The 25257-nt window shown below is 36.7% G+C and overlaps 1 protein-coding gene across 3 annotated transcripts; it reads left to right on the forward strand.

The window, feature by feature from the left end:
- The first annotated feature begins 348 nt into the window (after positions 1-348).
- On the forward strand, positions 349-23186 carry LOC308667673 (interleukin-1 receptor-like 2). Of its 3 annotated transcripts, none has more exons than XM_081327070.1 (12): positions 349-1430; positions 3121-3190; positions 3666-3757; positions 4768-5002; positions 7117-7303; positions 8504-8666; positions 15981-16046; positions 16279-16402; positions 17631-17767; positions 19022-19150; positions 20100-20249; positions 21368-23186. In XM_081327070.1, the coding sequence occupies exons 3-12, from the start codon at positions 3718-3720 to the stop codon at positions 21748-21750; spliced, it is 1614 nt and encodes a 537-aa protein (XP_081183196.1). In that variant the 5' UTR covers positions 349-1430; positions 3121-3190; positions 3666-3717; the 3' UTR covers positions 21751-23186. The 3 variants fall into 3 exon arrangements, with proteins under 3 accessions (XP_081183196.1, XP_081183195.1, XP_081183194.1); XM_081327069.1 differs by lacking the exon at positions 3666-3757 and having other exon boundaries at positions 349-736; positions 1321-1430; XM_081327068.1 differs by lacking the exon at positions 3666-3757.
- The last annotated feature ends 2071 nt before the right edge of the window (positions 23187-25257 follow it).

Genomic DNA, 25257 nt, shown 5'->3' on the forward strand with positions numbered 1-25257 from the left:
GCCGCGGAAGTTCTTCGACCTTGGAGCGCAAGTGTATATTACCCGAGGTTGCAACAGCAATTTCTGTGTGCGCAATATGGCGCAATTTCCCATCAAAGAATTCAGAAAAACGTCTTCCGCAACATTAGGTGGCTCACGAAAATCCTCCCCCTCCCATCTCAAATGTTGGGCAAAACGACCTTTTGCTTTCTTATTGCTATTTCTCGGTGCTCTCAAGTGTTCCGGCTCCGGCATTGAGAGCAAGACTGAGATTCCTTTTCATTCCTGTCTTCCACCCCCACCTTCCGGCCCGGCCCACTTTCCAGTCCTCCTGGTGGGTCCTTGACTCCAGTTACTGCTGCCAGAGAGAGATAGCAGGGTTATTTATCTCTTAGTCGAAAGGTTGAATCATGACATGTCACCCACACATGTCTTATTGCTTCCTTCTTGGTGCATTACAGCCAAGTCACGCAAACCTAGCCAGCTCCTAGTCAAGCGCTCGCGTTCATACCGCTCGAGGAGGCGCACTGGGCCGATCTTGGCAGGCTGCTCAAAATCCGGAAGGTCGGTGCCGATTGCCGTTTGGATGGGAGACCACCAGAAAACCACCCAGTGGAAGTCGAGAAACTGCCCAAGAAGGAGGCAATGGCAAAATACTTCCTTTGTGTTACCTGAAAATCAGAGTGGAAATAATGCCCATGGAATTTGCAGCTAAGTTCCACTTGAGGGAATCCTTATCTATTTATCCATCTTCATGGTACCTTAAGATTGTTCTTGTTCAGGACGTGTGTCTGAAATACTTGGGGCTGGGAATCGAGGGGTCGTGGGTGGGGTCCTTCAAACAATTGTTTATTTGTTTAAATTTATATGCGGCCCATTTCATGTTCCGGCACTCATCAGATATGAAACTTCCAATCTTCTGAAAACGTACTGAGGGCGCTTTCAAGAGGATAGATAGATAGACAGACAGAAGATACAGAGAAAGGGGGGGGGGGAAAGAGGGAGATTTAGCGAAAACTTTTTTTTTCTGTTTCCGCAACACGGAATTTGTCCGTGCGCTGAGCCTTCTTTACCAGGGAAACTGGTGGAGCCGGGTTTAATAGGAAAAGAAGCAGCTGTTCCGCGGTCCCTCTTCTAGGTTTCTACCCCTTTCCTGACGGATGCTGGTTTTGAGAGCTTCCTTCCGGAGGGAAAGTTTGCCAGCAGCAAATCTAGATTTCTGTGTCTCCGAAAAGCTCTTTTTACAGAGATAAAGAATTATGCAAATCAGAGGGCAGTCGGAAACAAGCATTGCGGACTGTTGTTTCAAAGTATTACCTGTCCTCTTGCATTTCCATATAGAAGTTTTACGTCAAGTTATCAGCATTTCCGGGGGGGAAAAAGACCATGGAATTTCACCATAAATAGCCACGATTTTTAAAAACCTATTTGGTGGCTTCCTTTCTTCTCAGGTTAGTAGATTTTAATATTATCACTTAACGTTATCTATCAAACGACAGCATAATAAACCACAGTATTTAGAAAATAGCTTTCACAATAGGCTACAATCCTATTGTGCTGTATCTATATAAATCCCATTGAACATATATTTATTTTATTTATTTATTTATTTTAATTCCATTTATATCCCGCCCTTCTCCGAAGACTCAGGGCGGCTTACAAGCTTAGAGTTACTTTTGAAACAAATAGATTTTCTTATACAGTAATGGGATTGTATATTTTGCCAAAATAATTGCATAATTAGATATTTTTGAATATTTTTAAGTTCATAGGTTTTTATTTAAATAGACTTCATGTTAATCTTTGTTTTTAACTGATGTCTGAATAGGGACATAATATTCCAATTTTCTAGACAATTTGTACAAATTGTAGAAATATGTCCAGTTCATTTTAGGAGTATTGTACATTTTACCAGTAGTAGTGCATATTTTAGGAATACAGAAGATTTGGCACTGTCTATAAACCCTCTGTGACTAATAACTTTCAGCAAGTAGACAATATTTTAGTTTTAAATGAAACTAGACACTAATATAGAATGCTGGTTTGTTATATTACCTGAACATAAAATAACAGATAATAAAAGAGTATTATAAATTCAAAACGGCAACATTTTAGTTAATTAACGGAGAGAGTAAATGTTTTGAATTGACTTACTTTTGAACAGATAGTAAAGATATTGGAGTTGGGCAGCTAGTATATTTGTAGTTAATAGCAAGATACTATTAGAAAGTACTTTTTTGTAAACTAATTATTACTAACACACATGCATGTGCACATCCACACCCATGCATATTCAATTTATTTACTACTGGCAATATTATAAATAAATGTAATAAAATAAATAAATAAATTAATAATAAGCTGTAACTGTCTTTAATCATCAGCCAAATTATAACAGTAGCTGAATTAAAATTCCATGTACTTTCATAAAATACAATTTTGCCTAGGAAGATCTTGAGATGGCTGTTTGGGGGACAGATAACTAATGGCTGATTCCAAGATTCTTTCATGTCACTTTTCCCCCCCTAGATAATGTTTTAGTGTGATAGGTTTTCTTTGGCATGGATTTCATGTTGATAGCTCAACAATAAAGTAATATATTGAAATTATTTTTTTGTAGTTAATAGCAAGATACTATTAGAAAGTACTTTTTTGTAAACTAATTACTACTAACACACATGCATGTGCACATCCACACCCATGCGTATTCAATTTATTTACTACTGGCAATATTCTGGTTTTTAAATTTGAGGAGGGAGTCTTTTTTCCTCCTCTATTTTACTTCTGTTTAATTTTATTTATCATGTATTAGTGGTCTTTAATTTATATCTTTTTTCTTGATCTTTTTAATTTCTTTTTATTTTTTTGAAATCTTGAATAAATTCAATAAAAGGAAAAAATACTAAAAAAACATTTAAGTTCCCTGACAAAGTAAATTATCCAGAGATGTTTTATTTAATTCTGTTTTATTGTACAGTACTATACTGGCATTTTGGGGGGGGATGTGTATATGTGTGGGAAGACTGGAGGGGAAAATGAAGAAACAGCAAGGTTTCTTGTAAATGATAAGAATTGAAAAGAGAAAAGTATGAGCTATGGCTTGAATGTATTGAGTCTTTTGCTTCTTTCCTTTTTGTGCAGTAAAACATGAAACCTGCTTTAGCTGATTATTGTGTTCTAGTCCTCTCATTTATCTGTGTATTCAAATCAGGTGAGTTCCTTGTAAACAGCTTTTTCAAATACTCAGTGAGAGAGAATGTTCATTCAGAAAAAAAGGAGCGATTGTATTTGTGATAATTACCCTGGTTATTAGATGTAAGCTTTTACTTTTATTTTAAAATTGATTTGAATTACAAATCTGGTACAGTTGTATAAAATAGGTGTAAAATAAGCTATGCTATTTTTGTAAGCAGGGGTTTATTAAAGAGTTTATCTCAGTGTTTCTCAAACATGACAATTTATAATACAGGGACTTTAACTCCTAAAATCCTCCAGCCAGCGTGGTAGTTGAATTCCACACATTTTAAAATTGCCAAGTTTGAAAACACAGGTCTAGCTAATAGAATCAATTCCAAAGTGAATTTCTGATATGCTATTTCATGAAGAGAAAGGTAACTTTAGATTTGTGTTTAGATCATATTGTAGTTTGTTTTGTAATGCTGGCTTCATCTATTCTTTTTGCACAGTTCTAATATACCGTGGGCCACAAAGGAGTCATAACAGTGAAGTAATCTTTCTATGCGGAGGTTTTGTGGCAGAATTACGATTGTGATTACAGGTAGTCCTCGATTCATGACCACAACAGCCCAAAATTTCTGTCGTTAAGTGAAATACTTGTTAAGTGAATTTTGTCCCTTTTTATGACCTTTCTAGCCACAGTGAATCATTGCAATTGTTAAATTAGTAACACGGTTGTTAAGTGAATCTGGCTTCCCTATTGACTTTGCTTGTCAGAAGATTGCAAAAGGTGATCGCTTGGCCTGCAAATGTCATAAAAATGCGTCAGTTGCCAAGCATCTGAATTTTGATCGCATGACCATGGAGATGCTGCAATGGTTGTAGGCGTGAAAAATGGTTGTAAGTCACTTTTTCCCATTCCATTGTAACTAAATGAACTGTTGTAAGTCGAGGACTACCTGTATAAGCACATTCATTGCAGCACTTTTTTCATGCCTGAGATATTGAAGTGTTTTATTAAGATTTTTGAGAAAAATGGAAAAGCTTAACAGCATGGATCCCAGGCAAATTAAATTGAGGAAGTTTCTTTTTGTAAAAGCCCTGATCTGGATAAGATTTTCTGCTGCTCCATCCTAAATGTTGGGCAAGCAAAGGTGACTGTGTGGAGGTTAAGGGTATACAAAGGTTTTCCTCAGTGGACTTTCTTAATTTATGTTGCAAGCTATAAATGATGGAAACTGCAAGCTTCAGTCATAAGCGAAATAAGATGAAGGCTACAGTCCTATCACAACCTCCCTGAGAGAAAGCTCTATTGAAAGAAATGTGACTTGCTTATGAATATCCATACTAAGTAGCTAAACTTGTACGTCAATAATTTGCAAAACAAGAGTACTACAAAATTCCCCCAAAAAGTATCAGCTTGGAAAATTAAGTATGAGTTTGTTTAGCTCAAGGGCTGCAGCAGACTTGACAAGACATGCTTAGGATCTCCTACCAAAGTGACCAAATCAATTGGATTTGATTTTGCTGAAGAGGTTTTTTTTTTGTAAACAGTGGATTTAGTGTATGTATAGTTTAAAACAATGATTTCCATCCCCCCACTCCATGTAGAGAAATGTGTTGTCCAGGAAGATATTGGAAAGCAGAAGGTGTTTGAAGAAAACAATCCTTTTAGGCTTGATTGCCCATTGGACAGATTTCCAAACTCTACCCTGAATTGGTACATGAATGGAAATGACATGCCTTTAATTACACAGCCTCCTTCAAGAGTATTCCAACAGGAAAACAGCCTCTGGTTTATCCCTGCCATAGCTCAAGATTCAGGATTGTATCAATGTATTATAAGGTAAGGAATTGCATTTATTGGTTCTGGGAGTGGAGGGGGTGGTTGCATTCTGATACATCATTGGAAATTTAAACTGTAGTTGGGGTTATCCAAGCTTAGCAAGATATATACCAAAGATATATACCAGGGTTTTTTGTGCAGAAGTGCCACTTTACATTCTGGAAAGGCTTCCTCAGAGCAAGGATTGAGAAGTGGGGATCACCTTGCAGTATTTATAATTGTGTGGAATTTGAATTTTGTGGGATTGGTTTATGATTGAAGGCTCTTGGAGATTATCAGTTAACTGGTGGATGGAAATGGTGCCAGCTCTATTTTAATTGGTCTGCTTTAGTCTGTAGTGTACAGTGTGAATCAGGCACTTGACTGTGTGATAGATCATAACTAATTCCATCAATCTGTTGATGGCTCCTTTATTGGAGGGCCAAAATTAGGAAAACAATTGATCACATAAAGAACAGAAAAGCCATAGCTTCCTGTAGGTAAAAGATGCTTTTCTATAGAATTTTTTTTCAGCAGTCCCAGCACTTTCTATAGGCCAATGATGTTTCATATCATTTTATTGTTGGATATAAAGCCCTCAGGATTGTTGACAGCAATTTCTACAGGGGACAATAGTTTAGCAATAGCACTTAGACTTATATACCGCTTCATAGTGCTTTACAGCTCTTTCTAAGCAGTTTACAGAGTCAGCATATCGTCCCCAACAACCTGGGTCCTCATTTAGCCACTTGGAAGGATGGAAGGCTGAGTCAACCTTAAGCCTATCAGGATCAAACTGCTGGCAGTTGGCAGAATTAGCCTGCAATACTCCATTCTAATCACTGAGCCACCATGACTCTTAGTTTACTGAGAATTTGAAATATACCCTTGCCAGATGTTCCTTTCTTGATGGGAGGGCATTGTGCACTAGCACGGAAATGTTATAATATCAAACTAAGAAGTTTTTGGGAGATGACATTTGGGATATCAATGCTATGTTTCATGCTACCATCAAACTTTCTTTAAAATGGCGTAACCACTCTTCTAAGTCTATGCTGCTTTTGACTAAATAAATTTTCTTGAACCCGCCCCCCATTCTTGTTCTTGTTGTAGGTTGATGTGTTTTGTGCATGGGAACTTGAGAAGGTGGAAGGAAGTGACCCAGAAATAGCAGTCTGTTAGGCAACTGCAAATGAAGTTAATGCCAAAGATGGAATAAATCCTTAACTTTCTTCCTACACTCTACTTCCCCATTGTGGTCAGTAGCTGATGAGATGGGAAGAATCCGTGCCTCTACATTCACAGTCGCAAGAGTTTTCAGATGTACCTGAGCTCTTGACTAATACTGCTTAATACAGATAGTCCTCGACTTATGACCACGATTGAGCCCCAAAATTCCATTGCTAAGCAAGACAGTTGTTAAGTGAGTTTTGCCCCATTTTGTGACCTTTTTTCCATAGTTGTGAACCAAATCATTGCAGGTGTTAAGTGAATCATGGGGTCATTAAGCAAATCTGGCTTCCTCCATTGACTTTACTTGTTGGAATCCGGCTGGAAAGGTTACAAATGGAGATCACATGACCCTGGGACACCGCAACTATCATAAAAATATGCCAGTTGCCAAGCACCCAGATTTTGATCATGTGACTGGGAATGCTACAATCGTTGTGTGAAAACCGGTCATAAGTCACTTTTTTCAGTGCCATTATAACTTTGGTCACTAAACAAATGGTTGTAGGTTGAGGACTACCTGTTTGCCTAAGAGCTACTAGAAAACATACAAGGAACAAAATGAGCCACACATATATTGTAAGCTCTTTCTATTAAGGGTTAGGATTAGGTTGAGGGTTACACTCTGTTTTAACATCCAAACCTTAAAGAAAAGCGGAACTATGCCTCTGATCCCTGAATCAGAAGATCCTCAGAACACAGATAAACTTCCATTCCCAGGCAAGAAATAAATGGGAATGATTTTAACCTCAGACTTGGACTAAAGGATGATTCAATAGTTGCCTAGGTTAATAGTTTTGTACATGGTGGCAATAATGTATAAGAAAATAAAAGACAAAGTTTTGACAGAAAATAGAATTGTACTGTACCAAAAATAATTTTAACATTTTAATGTTTAATTATAGGAATTCAAAAAGATGTTATAAGTACAGCATCCCAATTGCAGTTCTCAATAACAGCGCTAGTCTTTGTTTTAACAAAGAATACTACCTTAAGCAAAATTTGTTTCCAAGAGCGCCAACCAGGATTGTGTGTCATCAAGTGAATGAGTTTGGACAGGAAGTAGATTATCCCTCTATCCATTGGTATAAGGTACAGATCTTTTAAAATTCCTCCTTCTGTAATTTTTTTAACTGAGTGTTAAATGAATATTAACAATTACGAGATCCCATGTGTTGCTTCTCCTGTGTAATACTGTATTAGCACAGTGGCAGGCAGGAGCTTTGAAGAAGTTAACAGCAGGTGAAATTATGATTCATTGCCCACTGAACTTAAAGACTAATTCCTTCAGGTTGAATTGCCTCTGCTGTGATCTTTCAACGTCTGTGGACCACTTACTGTATATTCTAAGTCAAAGAGTTGCTAACAGGAAAGCTAGAAACAAAAGTTCTCCAAAAATACAAATATTGAGAATAATAAAAAAGAAAAATGAAAATTACATGCCTCTTTGTTCAAAATCAAATCAATTCTCTGAGATATTCTTGCAATTGTCTACGATACTCTACACACACACACACACACACAGAGAGAGAGAGAGAGAGAGAGAGAGAGAGGATAAATCAGGTTGATAAATGTATGTAGTACATTTATATGCTATCATTCAAATTGCTCTGTCCGTCTTACAAGAATACATAATATATAAAATCTCAGATGATATGTTAAAACACTTCAGCTTCTAGCACTCTAAAAGTCCCAACTAAACTGTTTTAAGCCCTTTCCTAAGCTGTAAAAAGGAATGTGCTAGCCTCAACACCAGTAATAGTAACATTTCATAGTATGTATGATTCCTATCATAAAAAGCCATCTCTCTCTCTCTCTCTCATTTGACTTTGGATGCCCCCTTAAAGCAAAACACCTTGCAAGTGGCATTTGATATTGTTGTTTCAACATAAAGGTCTTCCAATGCCACTTGTTACCTTTGCTGCTGCCTTCTTGACCAGCTGCAATTTCTGACAACCTTCTGTGGTTACCCTACTAATAATACATTTTAGAAACCAAATCTTGAGGTTATTAGCACATTTCCTGTTCTAGGTAGAGACACAATCAGTTAATCATCAAGAGCTGAGGAAAGGCTCCACTTGCCACTGTTATTATCTGGATGTCCATTAACCCAGACCATGAAAAAAGAACAGCTGAGTATATGTATGTGGAGGTACATATACACAGAGTAATCAAATTTACATATTGATTAGTATATGTGGGTGTGATTAGCAGGCCTATTGAAGTATGCTACAATTTAAGGACCATTTCCCCCTTTTTTGTTATTAAAATGTTTTACTTTGTTATATTTAGGAATGTCAGCCAATACAAGGAGAACGATTTGAGTTCTTCAGAAACCATCTTATTATGAAAGATATAAAAACAGATGATGGGGGAAAATATGTATGCAAAGGCACCTATACTTTTAGGGGAAATAAATACAATTTTTCTAATAGTATTTTGGTGACATTATTAGGTAAGTATTTGTGTTATTGTAATTTGCTCTTATATTATCTGGGCAACTAATGTTTTCCACTCTTTTTTCTGTCTGCTTACTTATATTTATTTTACCATACTTCAAAAGCGATTTAATGCAGTCTTCAAAATGATCATGTTATATATTCATCTATCTAGCAATTGGCACACATGTTGTGCCATTGTTATTATACACATAATCTCAAACAACATTTAATATTCCAAATATCCTTTTAATCAGTGTTAATGTATATAATGAATGCAATTGCAGGAGAGAATTCAAAATTAAATATGGTTTACAACAATTTAATCCTTTTTTAAATTCCAACTTAAAGTATTAGAAGTTCAATTGCCGTGGCAGCATGAACATTCTTTAAATAAAAATTACTTGGTTCTTTTTATAATCTTTGAGATAACAATGAATTTAGATAAATCAAGCTGTATCATAAGTGTTACCTGCTGTTGCTCTGATTTATGATTGGGACTTACAACAATTAGGCATCCTGGATTATTGTTTGTAAAATTTGGTTTTAATTTTTCTATGCCACCCAACATCATTGTTTTGAGATGGGTGACCATGTAATTATATCTATATATCTATACACAGAGAGAGAGAGAGTTTATATACACCATATACACAATGTGTGTTGTGTTTGTTTGTGTGTGTGTGTGTAAATTATCAACAATGCAAACAATAGTTCCATGTTCCAAACATACTTAGTACTGCATTCTAACCACTGTGCTACCTCAGCTCAAAGGGAAAGAAAGTAGTGATGGCTATTAAATCAGCCTTGTTAAAAGACTAAATCCACCATGATATTCCTGAGCTGCATCCAAGCTGTTCACACACCAAAATGATTCATAAGAATTGCTTTAGGCCATAGGCATCTCTTCCTAACCACAGTGACAACAATGTGACATTAGGATGGCACAATGCCATTTTCACCATTTCCTACTTCCATTGTGACATCAAGTGCAAGTTCAATAGGGTAGAGGCAGAGTTTGCATTGCTATGTTTCTTTTGCCACCTGCTCCATTGTATTGCCATTAGTTTGGACCTCACAGAAGCACATCCCCTCTTTGCTAATCAATAAAGTAGTTTCTCTTTTTAAAGATTTCTTCACAAGAATTGCAGGAAAGTTGCAATAAGGCTGATTTTTTAAATCTGGAAAAAGATGGGCTTCTTCAGTAAATGACAGTGAGATACAGTACTTGCTGAAATTCCAAAGTTGTCATATGAATCATTTTCTTTTTTCTTTTTTTTATTGAAAAGTTTTATCATACATTTTATCTTTAACAAACCCCCCTACCCCTCCCCTATCCCTCCCTCCTTACCCCTCCCCCCCTCCCCCCCCCGACTTCCCAGAGCTAAGTACAAGGTATAAAAAACAAAAAAAAAAAGAATCATAAACAACCATATGTTAACAACCGTAAATTCTAAAATCTATCACTCTCTAGCTCATATAGGATAACTACAAACACTATTAATATAAAATATATAAAAAAAGAGAAAAAAGAAAAAAAAAAGAGAAAAGAAGGAAAGACTTATTCAAATGCTACATGAAACTTTTTAGTCCCATATTTGTTCTGGATATACTCAATCCATTTTCTCCACTCCATAATATAGCGTTCTTGCGAATGATCTTTCAAATAGGCCGATATCTTTGCCATCTCTGCCAGGTCAGAAACCTTTAAAGTCCATTCTTCTATAGTCGGCAGTTCCTCCTTCTTCCAATACTGACCTATTAAGAGTCTTGCTGCCGTAATTAAATTCAACATCAACTTAGTGTCCACAACCGTTGCATCTGTAATTATTCCCAACAAAAAAAGTTGCGGACAAAACTTTATCCTCTGTTTAAAAATCTTCTGCATATTCCACCAGACTTTTATCCAAAAAGCCTTAACCTTTTTACAAGTCCACCATATGTGAAAATATGTTGCGTCTTCGTCACCGCACCTCCAACATTTAGGCTGATAATTCGGATACATACTTGCAAGCTTTTTAGGATCTAAATGCCATCTATAAAACATTTTATAAAAATTCTCTCTTAGATTTTGAGCTTGTGTAAATTTTACGTTCCTCACCCAAATCCTTTCCCACGTATCCATTGTAACAACTTCTTGGATATTTTGGGCCCATTTAATCATACAATCTTTAACAAGCTCTGTTTCTGAGTCAATTTCTATCAATGCAAGATATATCCGTTTGATATGTGCTGGACCCTGATTTCTAATTTGCTTTATCAAATTTTCATCAGTCATTGTAAAACCAATTTTCTGGTCTTCTTTCCACCTGGCCCGTAGCTGAGTATATTGAAACCAATTTTGAACAACCTTCTCTTCTCGCAAGAGGCTATATGATTTCAAACTCCAAACATTTCTTTCCAAGCTCAGAATCTCCTTGTACGTAGTCACATCATGTTTGAAACCAGCATGTATATTTTCTATTGCGTGTTTTGGAATTGCCCACAGTGGTATTTTACAATCTAGCTTATGTCTATACTTCTTCCAAACTCTCAACAATGCCTGTCTTAGAATATGCACTCTAAACACATTGTCTACCTTCTTGTCATATAACAAATATGCATGCCAGCCAAACAACAAATCGTGGCCTTCAAGATTTAATAATCTCTCTTGTGTCAAATTAATCCAATCACTTATTCCTACTAATGCAGCAGCTTCATAGTATAGTTTAAGATTGGGCATTTTAAGACCACCTCTCTCACGAGTATCCTGCATAATCTTAAGTTTAACTCGTGGCCTTTTCCCTGCCCAAACAAATTTATTAATACCTCGCTGCCATTCCTCCAAATTAGAATCTTTCTTAAGAATCGGTATCATTTGAAATAAAAATAGAAATTTAGGCAGGACGTTCATTTTCACTGCTGCGATCCGTCCCAACAAGGACAATTGCAATTTTTCCCAACTGTCCAATTCTTTTTGGATATTCCCCCACAGTTTTTCATAATTATTTTTATATAACTTTGTATTAGAGGGCGACAAAAGCACCCCCAAATATTTAACCCTTTTAACAATCTCAAATCCAGTTAATCCTTCTAAGAGAGCCTTTTGCGAAACTGTCATATTTTTGGCCAGAATTTTGGTTTTCTGTATATTAACTTTAAATCCAGAAACCTTCCCGTATTGTGTTATTATCTCCATCAGGTCCACAACAGAGTTCTCTGGCTGGGTCACTGTAACAACCAGATCATCTGCGAATGCTCTCAATCTATAATCCTGATCTCTAATTTGTATACCCTTAATTTTTTCCGAATTCCGTATTTTAACCAATAATATCTCTAATGTTAACACAAATAACAAGGGCGATAACGGACACCCTTGCCTTGTGCCCTTCTCAATATTACATACTTCTGTCAGACTATTATTAACTATAATTCGGGCAGTTTGTTTTTGATATAATGCCCTAATCGGTTGTAAAAAATTTTCCCCAAAATCCATTTTATCTAAAACTTTCATCAAAAATTGCCAATTCAATTGATCAAAAGCTTTTTCAGCATCTAGAAAGATTAGCGCCGCAGGGATCTGGTTGTTCCTTTCCAAAAACTCTAACACATCAACTATATGCCTCACATTATTTTTCATTTGCCTACCACTAATAAACCCCGTTTGGTCCCCATGAATCACCTGTTGTAGAACCCTCATCAGTCTATTAGCCAACACCTTAGCAAATATCTTGTAATCTGTATTTAAAAGCGATATCGGTCTATAATTTTTAACTTGAGTAGCATCTTGGTCTTCCTTCGGAATCAAGGAAATAAAAGCTGTTCTCCAAGACGGTGGCACCTTTCCCCCCCTCTGGATTGTCTGGAACAGTTCCTTTAACGGTTTCATCATCTCTAATTGTAAATTTTTATAATAAGCCGCAGACAAACCATCCGTACCTGGTGCTTTATCCATCTTCAATTCCTTAATTGCTGTGAAAATTTCTTCTTCTGTAATTAATTGATTAATCCCCTCTTTTTGTACTTGCGTAAGAACCGGGATGCTAGCATTCTCCAAATATATATCAATGTCTTTTTCATTAATCTTCTCCTTAGCATATAATTTAGAATAAAAATCCACAAAAGCATCCTTGATAAGGTCCTGTTGAAACACAACCCTTTCTTTATGCTCAATTTTATCTATATTAGAAGCCCTTTGCTTTTTCCTCAATCTATAAGCTAACCATCTACCTGGTTTGTTGGCGTTGCAAAAGGTATTATGCCTGGCAAACCGCAAATTGGTTGCCACTTGGTCAGCCATTAATTTATCAAATTGTCCTCTTAACAGTTTAATAGCCTCCTTAATCTTCACATCCTCTGAATTCAAAATCAAAGCCTTTTCTTTTTCCTTTATTTCATTCTCCAGTTCTTTCCTCCTAGCTTCCACAGCACGTCTATGTTTATTATTCATATATATCAACACCCCTCTCATATAGGCCTTACTAGCATCCCAAACCATGTCCATAGAGGTGCCCTTATTCATATTCATTTCAAAAAAATCCTTCATCCGCTGTTTGCATTCTTCCACATTTCTCTGATTTCTAAACAAATTCTCATTTACGCGCCACGAGCGCCTATCTCTATTCTCCTTATCAATCTCTAGCCAAACTGGGCTGTGATCAGAAATAGTTCTTGCACAAATCTTCACCTTCTTAGTCCTTAAAAAAATCATTAGTCAACAAAATAAAATCGATCCTAGAAAAAGATTGATGTCTGTCAGAAAAAAAAGTATAATCCTTTTCCTGCAAATGTCTCTCGCGCCAAATATCTCGCAGTTCCAAGTCATCCTTCATTTCAAAAAAGGATTTAGGCAGTCTAGCATGACTTGGGACGCGCTTAAAAGCTCCAGCCTTGTCCATCTGTACATCCAAAAACACCATTCCAATCCCCCATAAAAATAAAAGATTTATAATCCAACTGGGTAAGCTTTGTATGAAGTAAGCTAAAGAAATCAGCTTGTTGTTGATTAGGAGCATATAATCCAACTAAAAGCGTCTTTTTACCTTCTAGCAGCAGCTCTATCATAACGTATCTTCCATGCTTATCTGCTTCAATTAAGTCTGCTGTTAAAGCACTTTTAACATAAACAACCACTCCATTTTTCTTATTCAGTGCAGAAGCAACAAATTGCGTACCCAACCTTGAGTTCGATAAATACTTTTGATCCACAACCCTAATATGCGTTTCTTGCAAACATATAACATCTAGCTTGAATTGTTTTAAATATTGAAAAACTTTCTTCCTCTTCTGTGGTGAGTTTAGTCCATTAACGTTCCAAGTTAAAAATTTAGTTGTCATGCATATCATCCCAAAGCTCTTGAAGCACTGCTTTGATAGGACTGTCTTTTTTAGGCCGTGCTCCTCCCACTGCTTGGCTGTAAGTACGTTGTGGAAGTTCCATAGACTTCTGCTGATCTTGTTCTTTTATTTTTTTTTGATCGTTTTAAAGCAGCACGCGTCACCCTCTGCTCTCTAGGATCATCCAAAGAAGTTGTAGCTTGATCTCCTCCAGCACCATTCTCCTCTGTCTGTCCATCTTCAGCCTCTTGATGTTCTCCTTCTCCAGATCTCTTTGCAGCTTCCAGAAGTGATAATGGGGTTGCTTTTAAAACGTTATTGTAAAAATCACGCGCCTGCATCACAGTAACCAGACGGTACCTTTTACCTTCATGCATCACCATCAACCCAACTGGGATCTCCCATCTGAACCTTATATCTCGTTGCTTGAGCTCTTGCACAAGAAATGTAAAATCCTTCCTTCTCCTTAAAATCTTTGGAGGAATTTCTTTTAGAACCAAAACTTCTTGATCAGCAATCACAACTTTAGAATCATAGGCAGCTTGTATAACTTCATCTCTAATTTCCCTCTTTGCAAAATAAACCACCACATCTCTAGGCAGCTTTCTCTGTCTAGCAATCCATGAATTCACACGAAACACTTTATCCATGCCTCCCTTTATTTCAGATGCTGGCTGATTCAATACCACTTCCAGAGCCTCAGAAATCAGCTGCTTTAGATCTTCCTTAATATTCTCTTTTAAGCCTCTGATTCTAACAGCAAACTGCATCTGGTAATATTGAGCAAGACTCAATTCTCTGTCCATTTTGTCTCTTAAATCTTCATTCTCCAATACTTTTGCTTCTAATATGGCATTCTTTTGAGTCAAATCTTCCACTTTTTCATCCAGATCTTCCACACATTCAGCCACTTTATGCACTGAAGACAAAATGTCTACCTTCAACACACTAAACTTCTGTTCCATCCTCTCTTCCATTCTCTCCTCCAATTTCTCCAATTTCTCCTCCATCTGTGCAAATTTATCACCCATTGATTCCAGAATTACCTGGGCATGTTTTTCAAGAGCATCTTGTAAATCCTTCGGTGTCAATACATCAGGAGGACGCAACGCCTGCAATGATGATTGTTGCACCGGAGAAGTTCCACCACTCCGAAGAGTTTTTGGGGGAGGTTTAGCCGCCATCTTCTACTTTCACTTGTGACGCACTTTCACTTTAAGTTTAAAAAGCCCATCGAGCTCGAGAGTAAAATATAATAATCCTCTTCACCTTTTCCTCTTGTACCGCTCTGCCTGCTCCTTTTATTCCATAGTCCTTCCTTCAGGCAGGGGTGGTCGCAAACGCCTGGCTCTGCTCCAAGAAATCCGGAGCAGAGACGCTGACCAGCTGGGAGCGACCCAGGCTACGGGGGAGTTCAATCCTTCAGCCGCCCAAGCTACAAGCTCAGGCGGCCCCGGAGAACTCGACCCCTACCTGGGGCCTCACCCCCTCCTCTTCTCCCGAGGAGGGGGCTTCAAATTCACCCGAACAGCTGATCGGCGCTGTTTCGGGTGAAAATTACTCAGCTGAGCCGCGGGCAGCCCGGGAAGGCTGTCTCCGGCGCCGCACAGCCACCGGAAGTCATCATATGAATCATTTTCATAAGCATTGTAGTCGCAATATTCATCTGAATAGTATTTAAAATTGATTTCTGGGGCCTGAATGTCTTTTGCCTTTTCTTCCTTCTCTGTTCCTTTTGCTATGTGATATGTTTTTTTAAAAAAATATTTTTTATGTAACTGTATGAAAGCCACTGGGATGTTTCTTGGAATAAAAATGTTACAGATATTGAATTCATATATACCAAGCTATATGTGGGTTTATGTACAGTACATCTAAGAGAATCTTTGTAATGTGTTTTGATATTCTAAAACTTACATAACAAAATTTTGGCCTAAATGAATGCTAAATATGTGAACTTTGCATATGTTTGAATTTATGACATAAAGAGTTATATATGTTTTTTTTCCTGTCAGAAAAAAAAGAGAGGAAAAGATCTGAGATTCTGTACCCCATAAACAATACTATTGAAGCTCATATTGGTAAGTTCTCTGCCATTTTTATTATTATTATTATTATTGTTATTGTTATTATTACAATAAAAACATGTAAATCATTTTCAGTCTGTACACATTTTAATCTCAGTGATGCAGTGGCATACAGAGGAGTGAGAAGAAAAAATGATATGTATCATTATATTACACAGATATAAATTTATTTACTTATAAATATATTTATTTTTAAAAATTACTATTTTCTTATATCGATTTTTAGGATCCAATGTCTTTACAGAGTGTAATGTATCAAGTTTCAAAGACACTTTAATTGCTATATCTTGGAGAGTCAATAATACACTAGTTGATGATCTATTTAAAGGTAGAATTCAAGAAGGAAATCAGTAAGTATGATATATATTTTAATGCATAAATTAAGCACAAATTGTTTTCCTTTTGTAATAGATTTAATTCTCATACACTAATTAACTGCTGCAAAGATAAACTTCAACAACTTTGACAAACCACACAAATGATTGATTATTTCAGAATATTTTGTATTGTAGACTATTGAATATGAGGGTGAAGGTTCGTTCTCCAAGCTTGTGGGTTGGTTTCCGAACGTTTCATTACCAGATTAGCTACCATCTTCAGAGTTTACGGGATGTCAGTGCCAGTGTTCTTCTGTTATAGGGGTGGGTGTTTCAAGTGAGCATCTTGTGATGAGTCTTGTGATGGAGAGGTTACATCAGGTCATGGTTATTGGGAGGTGAACTGCTGTTGGAGGGAGGGGGCTTGAGTGGGTTGGTTGAAAGTCGGTGTTGTCTCTGATTGGCTTTGTGGTTGAATTGGATTCTGAGGGTTCATAGGCTGGTTGTAGATAGATGTGTCTGTTGATGGAATTTCTTGTGGAGTACCAGGCTTCCATGAACTCACGAGTCTGGTGGTTGGTAGCATTAAAACGCCCACACCTGAAGCCCTTATAAACAGAGGAACACTGACACTGACATTCCCTAAATCAGAGGTCCCCAACCTTTTGGGCACCAGGGACCGGTTCCGTGGAGAGAGGTTTTTTCTGCGGACCAGAGGGTGCCTAGTTTTGTGTGCTGCCTGCGTCTCATGGATGGGGCTTTGCTGGTTTGCTGGTTTGTGCAGACCGGTTATTGGCATGCCGCGGACCAGTAGTGTTCTGGGGATTGGGGACCCATGCCCAAATTCTTCTGAGGATGTTACCTAGCCTGGCAACAAAATGTTTGGAAACCAACCCACAAGCTCAGAGAACAAACCTTCACCCTCATCCTATATCTGAGCTACAGATATTCACCACTATTACTATTGAATATTTTGATGTATTTATATAATCCCTGTCTACTGTATCAATAATGAAATTCAGACACAACTTTTTTGCAATTAATGACATAAGACATAAGCAATTTGGGCACTGTATATGGCATAGCACTATATGATATCAATTCTTGGCAAATGTGAAACAGTCCAAAGAGTAGATGATATACAGTAGCTAATCTTTCTGGCATAAAGCATTGAGATTTTGAACCTGAATCTTTATGCTGAATAAATACACGACAATTCTTTATTGCCTAACTTAAATCTGAACTTCTAATTTTAATACAGAACAAGTATTCCAAAGGAAGGAAGAGAGATTTTTACAGTGTCTCTGAACATTACAGAGTTGAAAAATGAAGATTATGATCAGCACTTTATTTGCCATGCAGGGGAAGTTGCGGCATACATCAAAATACAGCGTCCAAGTATGCCATTTTATATTTGATTTCTAAATGTGTCTTACTGTAAAGAAAGCAAATCTAGAACAGAAGAAAGGGAAAAGATATAACTGTACAAATAATGAAATTTTGCTGCAGTATTTCAGCCTCTGAAATATTGAATATGGAAGTGAGAAATAGAATGAAATGGAGACATTCTGTGCATTTATTGGAAAGCAAGCCACACAGTTTGTTATAAAATGTGTTCTGGTATGCATAGAATTTCAACCTTAGGGAATTTTATTCATTTCCAGTTGTACTTAAATTGCTTGGATTACACCCAAAGGCTTAAAACGTGTTTCCTTTTTTCATTTAGCCTGCTGCAATTTTACCACATAGAATATAATAAACACTTGAAACCAATGCAGGGATAAAAATGGAAAGTCTTCTAAGTTACAGGTAGCCCTCGACTTATGAACACAACTGAGTCCAAAATTTCTGTTGCTACGTGAGACAGTTGTTAAGTGAATTTTCCCCCATTTTGCAACCTTTCTTGCCACAGTTGTTAAGTGAATCACTGCAGTTATTAAGTTAATCACACAATTTTTAAGTGAATCTGGCTTCCCCAGTGACTTTGCTTGTCAGAAGATCGCAAAAGGGGATCATATAATCCACTTCAACTGTCATAAATATGATCCATTTGCCAATTTTGAGCATGTGACCCTGGGGATGCTGCAATGGTCATAATTGTGAAAAATGGTCATAAGTAACTTTTTTCAGTGCCGTTGTAACTTCAAACAGTCACTAAATGAACTGTTTTAAGTCAAGGACTACCTGTAATAAGATCTTAAAGGAGCTGAACGAATGCCAGTGACTGTCATTCAAAGAGTGATGGAATACGATGCCAAAGTTCCCTTGTTCCTTTCATAGATTAGATCTATGTACCATCAAAGGCACTAGCAGAGTAGAAGCGGGTGATATTTCCTCTGTGTAAAACACTGCTGATTTTGTGTCCGGTGTAATTTAAGGCCATATAGAATCCTAATATTTAATGACTTTAAATTGGTGAAAACTGAATCTGGATTAGCCCTTTGATACAAATATATTTCCTGGTTGGCCCATACCACAATTACTTTCCTTAACATACCACACATGATTTTTATCTAATCTTCTTTGAACTAGAAATCAAGGCAATAATACTTCCTGAGGAAAGACAAATTTGGCTCAATGATTTCAAGGTGCTAATCATTATTCTAACCATTTCATGGAATACTCATTTAATATGATTTTTTTCTGATTTAGCCAAAAACCATACAGCTTTTGTTTTGTTGACATTACTACTGGTTATACCTGTATTAATCTGCATCTTCTTCAAGATTGAAATTGTCCTTTGGTATCGGAAATCATGTCGCTCTTTTCTTCATAAAAAAGGTAACACTGTATAATCGTATTGCTTTATTACATGTCATCAAGTCAGTATTGACTCTTAGATATCATATAGATAGTTTTTCTCCATGACGATCTGACCCCAGCCTGGTCATTCAGATCTTCCAATAGGGATTCATAATTGCTATACCTGAGTCCGTCCACATTATTCCAGAGACTAGGTCTTTGTTGTAATATGACCAAAGTAGGGTAGCTTTAAGCTGTTAATTTGTACCTCAAATGAAAATTCCTTGGACTGAAAAAAAATGCTGACAAATAAATAATTGTGGTTAAACAAGGTTAATAGCCTTAATTTCTGAAGATAGGAAAGATGACAGGGCAAGTTCTAAATTCTGAAATCTTTTTAATAATGAAGATGCTGATGATAATCAATGATCATTGGGACATTGGGTATCATACTAAAAAATCTTGGACAGCACTTAAAAAAAATCCCTGCATTGACAACATTTCCACCTGTCATTTACAAAAGGCCACACTGCTTGGATGCAAACCTATACTAGGTAATGCATTATGATATCCTAGGTTAGGAAGAACTCAATGCATGTGAAGACCAATAGCAGCTGAAGAACTGGTAATTGCAATTTAACATTTTGTATATAACGGTTATTTAAAATGTTATAGGAATTGCTATTTCTTTGTAATTCATTTCTATGCACCATTCAAGCTCTGAGCATTGACATGTTTAAGACATTAGACTTCAACTCCCAGTATTTCTCAGCTTAAACTTGAGAGTCTTGGAAATTAAAGTCTACACATCTTAAAATTGCCATACTTGAGAAACACTGATATAGATGCCCATTTGTTACATTCATCAATCATCCAATATAAAACCAGACATAGTTTGTTCTGGAATAAATCCTACTTAGAGCTGTTTCATGTATTGGGGATGGAGGTTGTTAATAATTTCTGAAGCAGTTTTGTCTTACATTGTCAGTTTCAGATGGAAAAATCTATGATGCATATGTGTTATATCCAAAACTCAGCAGCCAAGTTGACTTTGTACTGAAAGTACTTCCTGATGTTCTGGAAAAACAGTGTGGGTACAGTCTCTTTATACCCGGCAGGGATGATTTGCCAGGAAAAGGTAAAATGTAACTTTCAGTCTGATGTTCCTCATTTACTATTTATTTTATTTATGTATTGAATTTCGAGACTGCCCATCTCACAGCTACTATACAAATTGGCAAGTGGTCTATGGAAATAATTAGGTAGTCCAAAATCTTAAAGTCTTTTTCAATTCATTCAGCATTTCATACCGTATGAAAACAAAGGCAGATTTTTTTTTAAAGGGGATGGGCAGAATGATTAAAGAAGGAACATTTCTGCTACTAAAAATGGGTAAATTTTATGTTATTTGTTTATATAAATATTAAATAACCATAGTGACATACAAAGTAAACATATATAAAACAACAAAAACATATGCACATAATAATAAACAGAAAAAATAGCCCTTGATATTCTTAATTTCTTTTTTTTTACTTAAGGAACATAAAGTTCTCTACAATTAAGATCCTATTTTAGTGAACTAATATTTGAAAGCAGGATGAAAAAGTTAAGTTTACAATTGAGAAATTATTTTTAATATAATCTTTAAGCCATTTTTACAGTAGAATCTTATCTAATAATAAAATAATCCATTCTTATTACTATAAAACTAGATACTAAACTAAATTGTGGGTGAAGTGCTAATATAACTATTTTTCCTTTACAATAAATTTGTACATGCATTTCTGAGTAGAGAAAATAACAATAATAAACCCTGCCTTAGTCTACTTTTATATCTACAGATCTATATATATAAAATCCTGCATTGGTCATAAGTGTGAAAAACAGTCACGTTTTTCAGTGCCATTTTAACTTTGAATGGTTACTAAATGAACTGTTGTGAGTCGAGGACATACACTTACACAAACAACTACCTTATGTGCCTACTGTTGAACTACATAACAAGGAGTGTGAGATGTATTCATTTTTATAGTGCCTAGTTAAAGCACATGAAAGCATTCAGTGATTAATTTTCTGTTTTATATTTTTTAAGAAGGCTAAATTTCAGGCACCAGTATTATAGAAATTATCTTAATTCTAGGCTTTGTTTTTGGCCCATTATTGTGTCCTTTAAAATCCATGTGTATCCAAAAGAAGAGAATATGTTTGTGGGTATTAACATCTGATGCAATCTTTATCTGTGGTGATTTATAGCATTAGTCAACGTTGTTGATGAAACCATTGGGCAAAGCAGGAGGCTGATAATGATTCTAGTACCTGGGTTTTCCATCTCAGAAGAGGCTCCTGAGCAGAATATAGCCGTGTATCACGCTCTTATACCCGATGGAATGAAAACTATCCTGATCGAAATGAGTAACATAAAGGATTACAGCCACATGCCAGAGTCCATTAGATACATCAAGCAAAAGCAGGGAGCTATCAGATGGAAAGGGGACATCACAAAGAAAGACTCTTCTTCTGCAAATAGTTCCTTCTGGAAAAAGGTCAGATACCGAATGCCACCAGAACATCAAGTCTCCCAAGAACTAGCTTTGATGCCAGTTCCTTGCAGCATCTCCCAGATGAAAGAAGCATAGTCTTGAGATTATTTCAGAATCCCTCTGGAAGGATGTTTGCATTGAGGCTGATGCAACATGTGCTGTGCGGTGGAGATGGACTCCTAAATTTGCATGTCATGTTCAAACTGATATTCTTTTTTATTCACCAGATCAAGGTAATTTAATGGTACTCCCACAAGCCAAGCTGTACAGCATTTTTATTTGTGTTTTTAAAAAATGTAATGTGAAGAGGGATTTTTTGATAAAGAATTCTTGCTTACAACTTTGGTACAAATACCCAGGATTTATTGACCAATTTTATATCACCCTGTTACTTCTGGATACCAATCCTGCCTCAAGGCTCTGTGCAGCAGCACTCAAAATTCATCTGATGATGACCTGTGCTATAAACTAGATTTCTTGAGCACTTAGTTTACCATGTTATTAAAGTGCTTTGTTACTTGGTAGATCCAGTTTTCCACATACCTTTTATGCTCTCCTGTAACCATGTAATGCTCCTACCACTTCTTTTAGATTCTCGTTTTTAAGATATGCTTTTCATTGTTTTTACTTTATAGCAGGGCTTTTCAACTTTTTCATCCATTGTACCACTTTTAGGATATGGCAACATCTGAGTACCACCAGTCACCTAGCAAGGTGTCAAAAACCTGATGATCAAAAAAAAAAGGAAAAAAGTGATGAAGTACAGGTAGTCCTCGACTTACAACAGTTTGCTTAGTGGCTGTTCGAAGTTACAATGGCACTGAAAAAAGTGCCCCCCCCAAGCCACAGCCGAGCAAGAATGTCTGCTGGGTGGTTGCAGCAGGTTTTGGTCACTTCACATGACCCTGTGACACTGTGACTGTCATAAATATGAATCAGTTGCCAAGCATCTGAATGTAAATCACAAGACCCTGGAGATGCTGCAACATTCCAGCTGATTGGTGCTTCTTTTGGGCTCAGCAGAAGTGCCAGGATCGGCACCGAGCTCCAGCTGGAGCCTGGCACTGATCCTGGCTCTTCCGCTGAGCCCTGACAGCCCTGCAGCTCCAGCCATCTCTCGCTCAGGCTTGTGCGGTGCTACCACCGGTTCAGCTCATTCTCCTCCCCCACTACCATTTTTCTAGGATGGTCACGTACTACCTGCCAGGTGGAAATGTACCACAGGTGGTACCCATACCACTGGTTGACAAAGCCCTGCTTTATAGTATATTGTTTATATTTTCTAGATTTTCAGAAGCATTTTATAGCATTTTTAATTTTTGAAGCATCCTTTAAATGACCAACCCCACCTTTATGTTGGTCACTGTCTCAAATATTTCATTTTGACTTGCTCAGTTTTTAAATACATTTTGTGAGGTTTCTCATTTTCAAGAGAGAAAATTCACATGTGCACACATACACATGTGGGAGGTTGCCAATATATTGAAGTGTAAGAAATTAGCAAGAATTAAATAATGTGCATGATGAAGCAATGAATGGACAATAATTTTTATTGTTTAAGCCGAAGATGGTTGTAAAAAATGAAAAAGGTGTGATACCATTGTGAACAAAATTACAACAAAGTATTGCTTAATTGACTATAAATATCATGAAAAGATTTCACAAGTCAGTTTATTATATTCAACAATGTACATAATATATTGCTGATATAATAAATATGTAATGATGCAAACTATTCATAATTATGGGTGGGGTGTCAGAAAGGCAGCTCTGATGCATAGGGTGTATTGCGCAAGTATTACAGAACTATCTTTTTTTATTGCTCAACATTGGATTTCTGTTCTTTGTTCAAGGCAAATGCAACATGAATCCTTGTCTTCATGTCACTTATTTAACCAAATTTTTAAAGAAGGGCTAGGCATTTTTTGCAAACCTCATTTAAGGTTTTTGCTAGAGGTGTTGAAATATTGCTCTTGCATGCTGGAAATTGTTAAATAGTAACAAGCTGGTTAAGCAATTTTTCCTGGGAAATGGCACTATAAGGATGATGAAGTATCTGAGTTGGCTTCTATTCCTTTGGCATTTAGCAGCTTGCTAAGTGCTACTAACGTTTATGGTGTAACTGCAAAGGTTCACTTCTGTCTTACCTTGACACCAAAAATTAGCCAAGCAGGTCTTGTTTTGCCATTCTAAAAGAAAGTGTTACTGACACCCTTTGACTATAGCACTATCCTCTTGACAAACTTAATGCATAGCCTCTAAATATATGAGGGACTAAAGCCAATAGATAAGAATAAGAGCAACCTATATACATGTGTCTTATTTAGATTTGCACATCTTAAATAAATCAGGGCTTTAAATTAGAGCTTTGTGGCCAATAGCAAGACTAAAAGGTCTACACCCCAGCCTACATCTTTAGGTAGGGATGGGTGTATTGGTCCAGATCCCTGCTCTCAATATTAAGAGTATCATTATTTAAATGAAAAATATCTTCTAACCCAAGATAACAAAACAACTTTTTCAGGTATTCTGACTGATAACTTGTAGCCGTGCTTACTCATAGACATGTGGAAAGTGGTGGAGAATTTCCACGTGTCCACAGAAGGCCTTTCTAGTTCACGTTTAATCTAGTTTTTAGTTCACGCTTTTGGAAGAAACCAAGACTAGATGTAATTTGTCTTGAATTGTTGGTCATGTTAAAATCTTGTCAGCATGGAGGTCACCTTTCTTAGTACGACTGCATAAAATATATCATTGGAGATGTGGTGGTCTCTCATGAAAATAAGACAGAGTCTTTCCTTCCTCGGGATGAGAGCCCAGAGCAATGTCCAAAGCTCCCTTTTATTTACAAGGAAATTCACTCATTGGATTGAGCTTGTGTACAACAAAAAATCCTCCTTTCCCATTGGCTCTGAACCTGCATGATATTCCCCTGGCTTGGTTATGTCAACTGCATTTTAATAGCCAACAATTAACTGATTGACCTTGTGCTGAACAGGTGGTTTATCATGGCTTGTTTCAGGAGACTGAAAAACAATTGTTTCAGCTGCCCTTCTGCAGCCTGCAATAATTTCCCTACATCTCCTTTTTTGTTTTCATGTTGTTTCAACAGTTTGTAGGCGTATAACACCTCTTTCCTGGGTGGTCGCAACTGCCTACACATAAACCATAAGTTTGGTAAGCATTGTATACAACAGCATAAACCAATCAGCAAACATATAACTCCAATTATGATGGGGACAATTTGTCGCACCCATCCAAAATCAGGTAGCCAAGACCATAACCAATCCCATGGATTTGTCACTGCAGAGCCAGTATAAACTAAGGAATTTTTCTTTAACCATCTTTTCCATAACATCAATTGTATATAAAAATATAAATATAAATAACAGTGACTATGAATTAAAGCACACACCCCTCTTTTGTGGCTAACATAATATCTAAAGCCATGCGATTCCACAATACAACATCTCTTGTTCTAACAATTTAAAGTCTTGATAGTTTGATTAAACATAGCTACAATCCAATGATTCAAATATATGCAAATCTCTATAATTCATGGCAACTCCCAATGGTGGTATAAGTCCTTTCGCCATTTGCGTC

This window comes from Vipera berus, assembly GCF_964194415.1.
Source record: "Vipera berus genome assembly, chromosome: 4".
Lineage (NCBI taxonomy): Eukaryota > Metazoa > Chordata > Lepidosauria > Squamata > Viperidae > Vipera > Vipera berus.

Bases quoted from the DNA above. Each gene is read 5' to 3' on its own strand.
- LOC308667673 (XM_081327068.1), top strand. From the start codon at position 3,127: ATGAAACCTGCTTTAGCTGATTATTGTGTTCTAGTCCTCTCATTTATC. The intron at 3,191-4,767 runs GTGAGTTCCTTG...CACTCCATGTAG, and splicing joins TATCTGTGTATTCAAATCAG to AGAAATGTGTTGTCCAGGAA. The intron at 19,151-20,099 runs GTAACACTGTAT...TTACATTGTCAG, and splicing joins CTCTTTTCTTCATAAAAAAG to TTTCAGATGGAAAAATCTAT.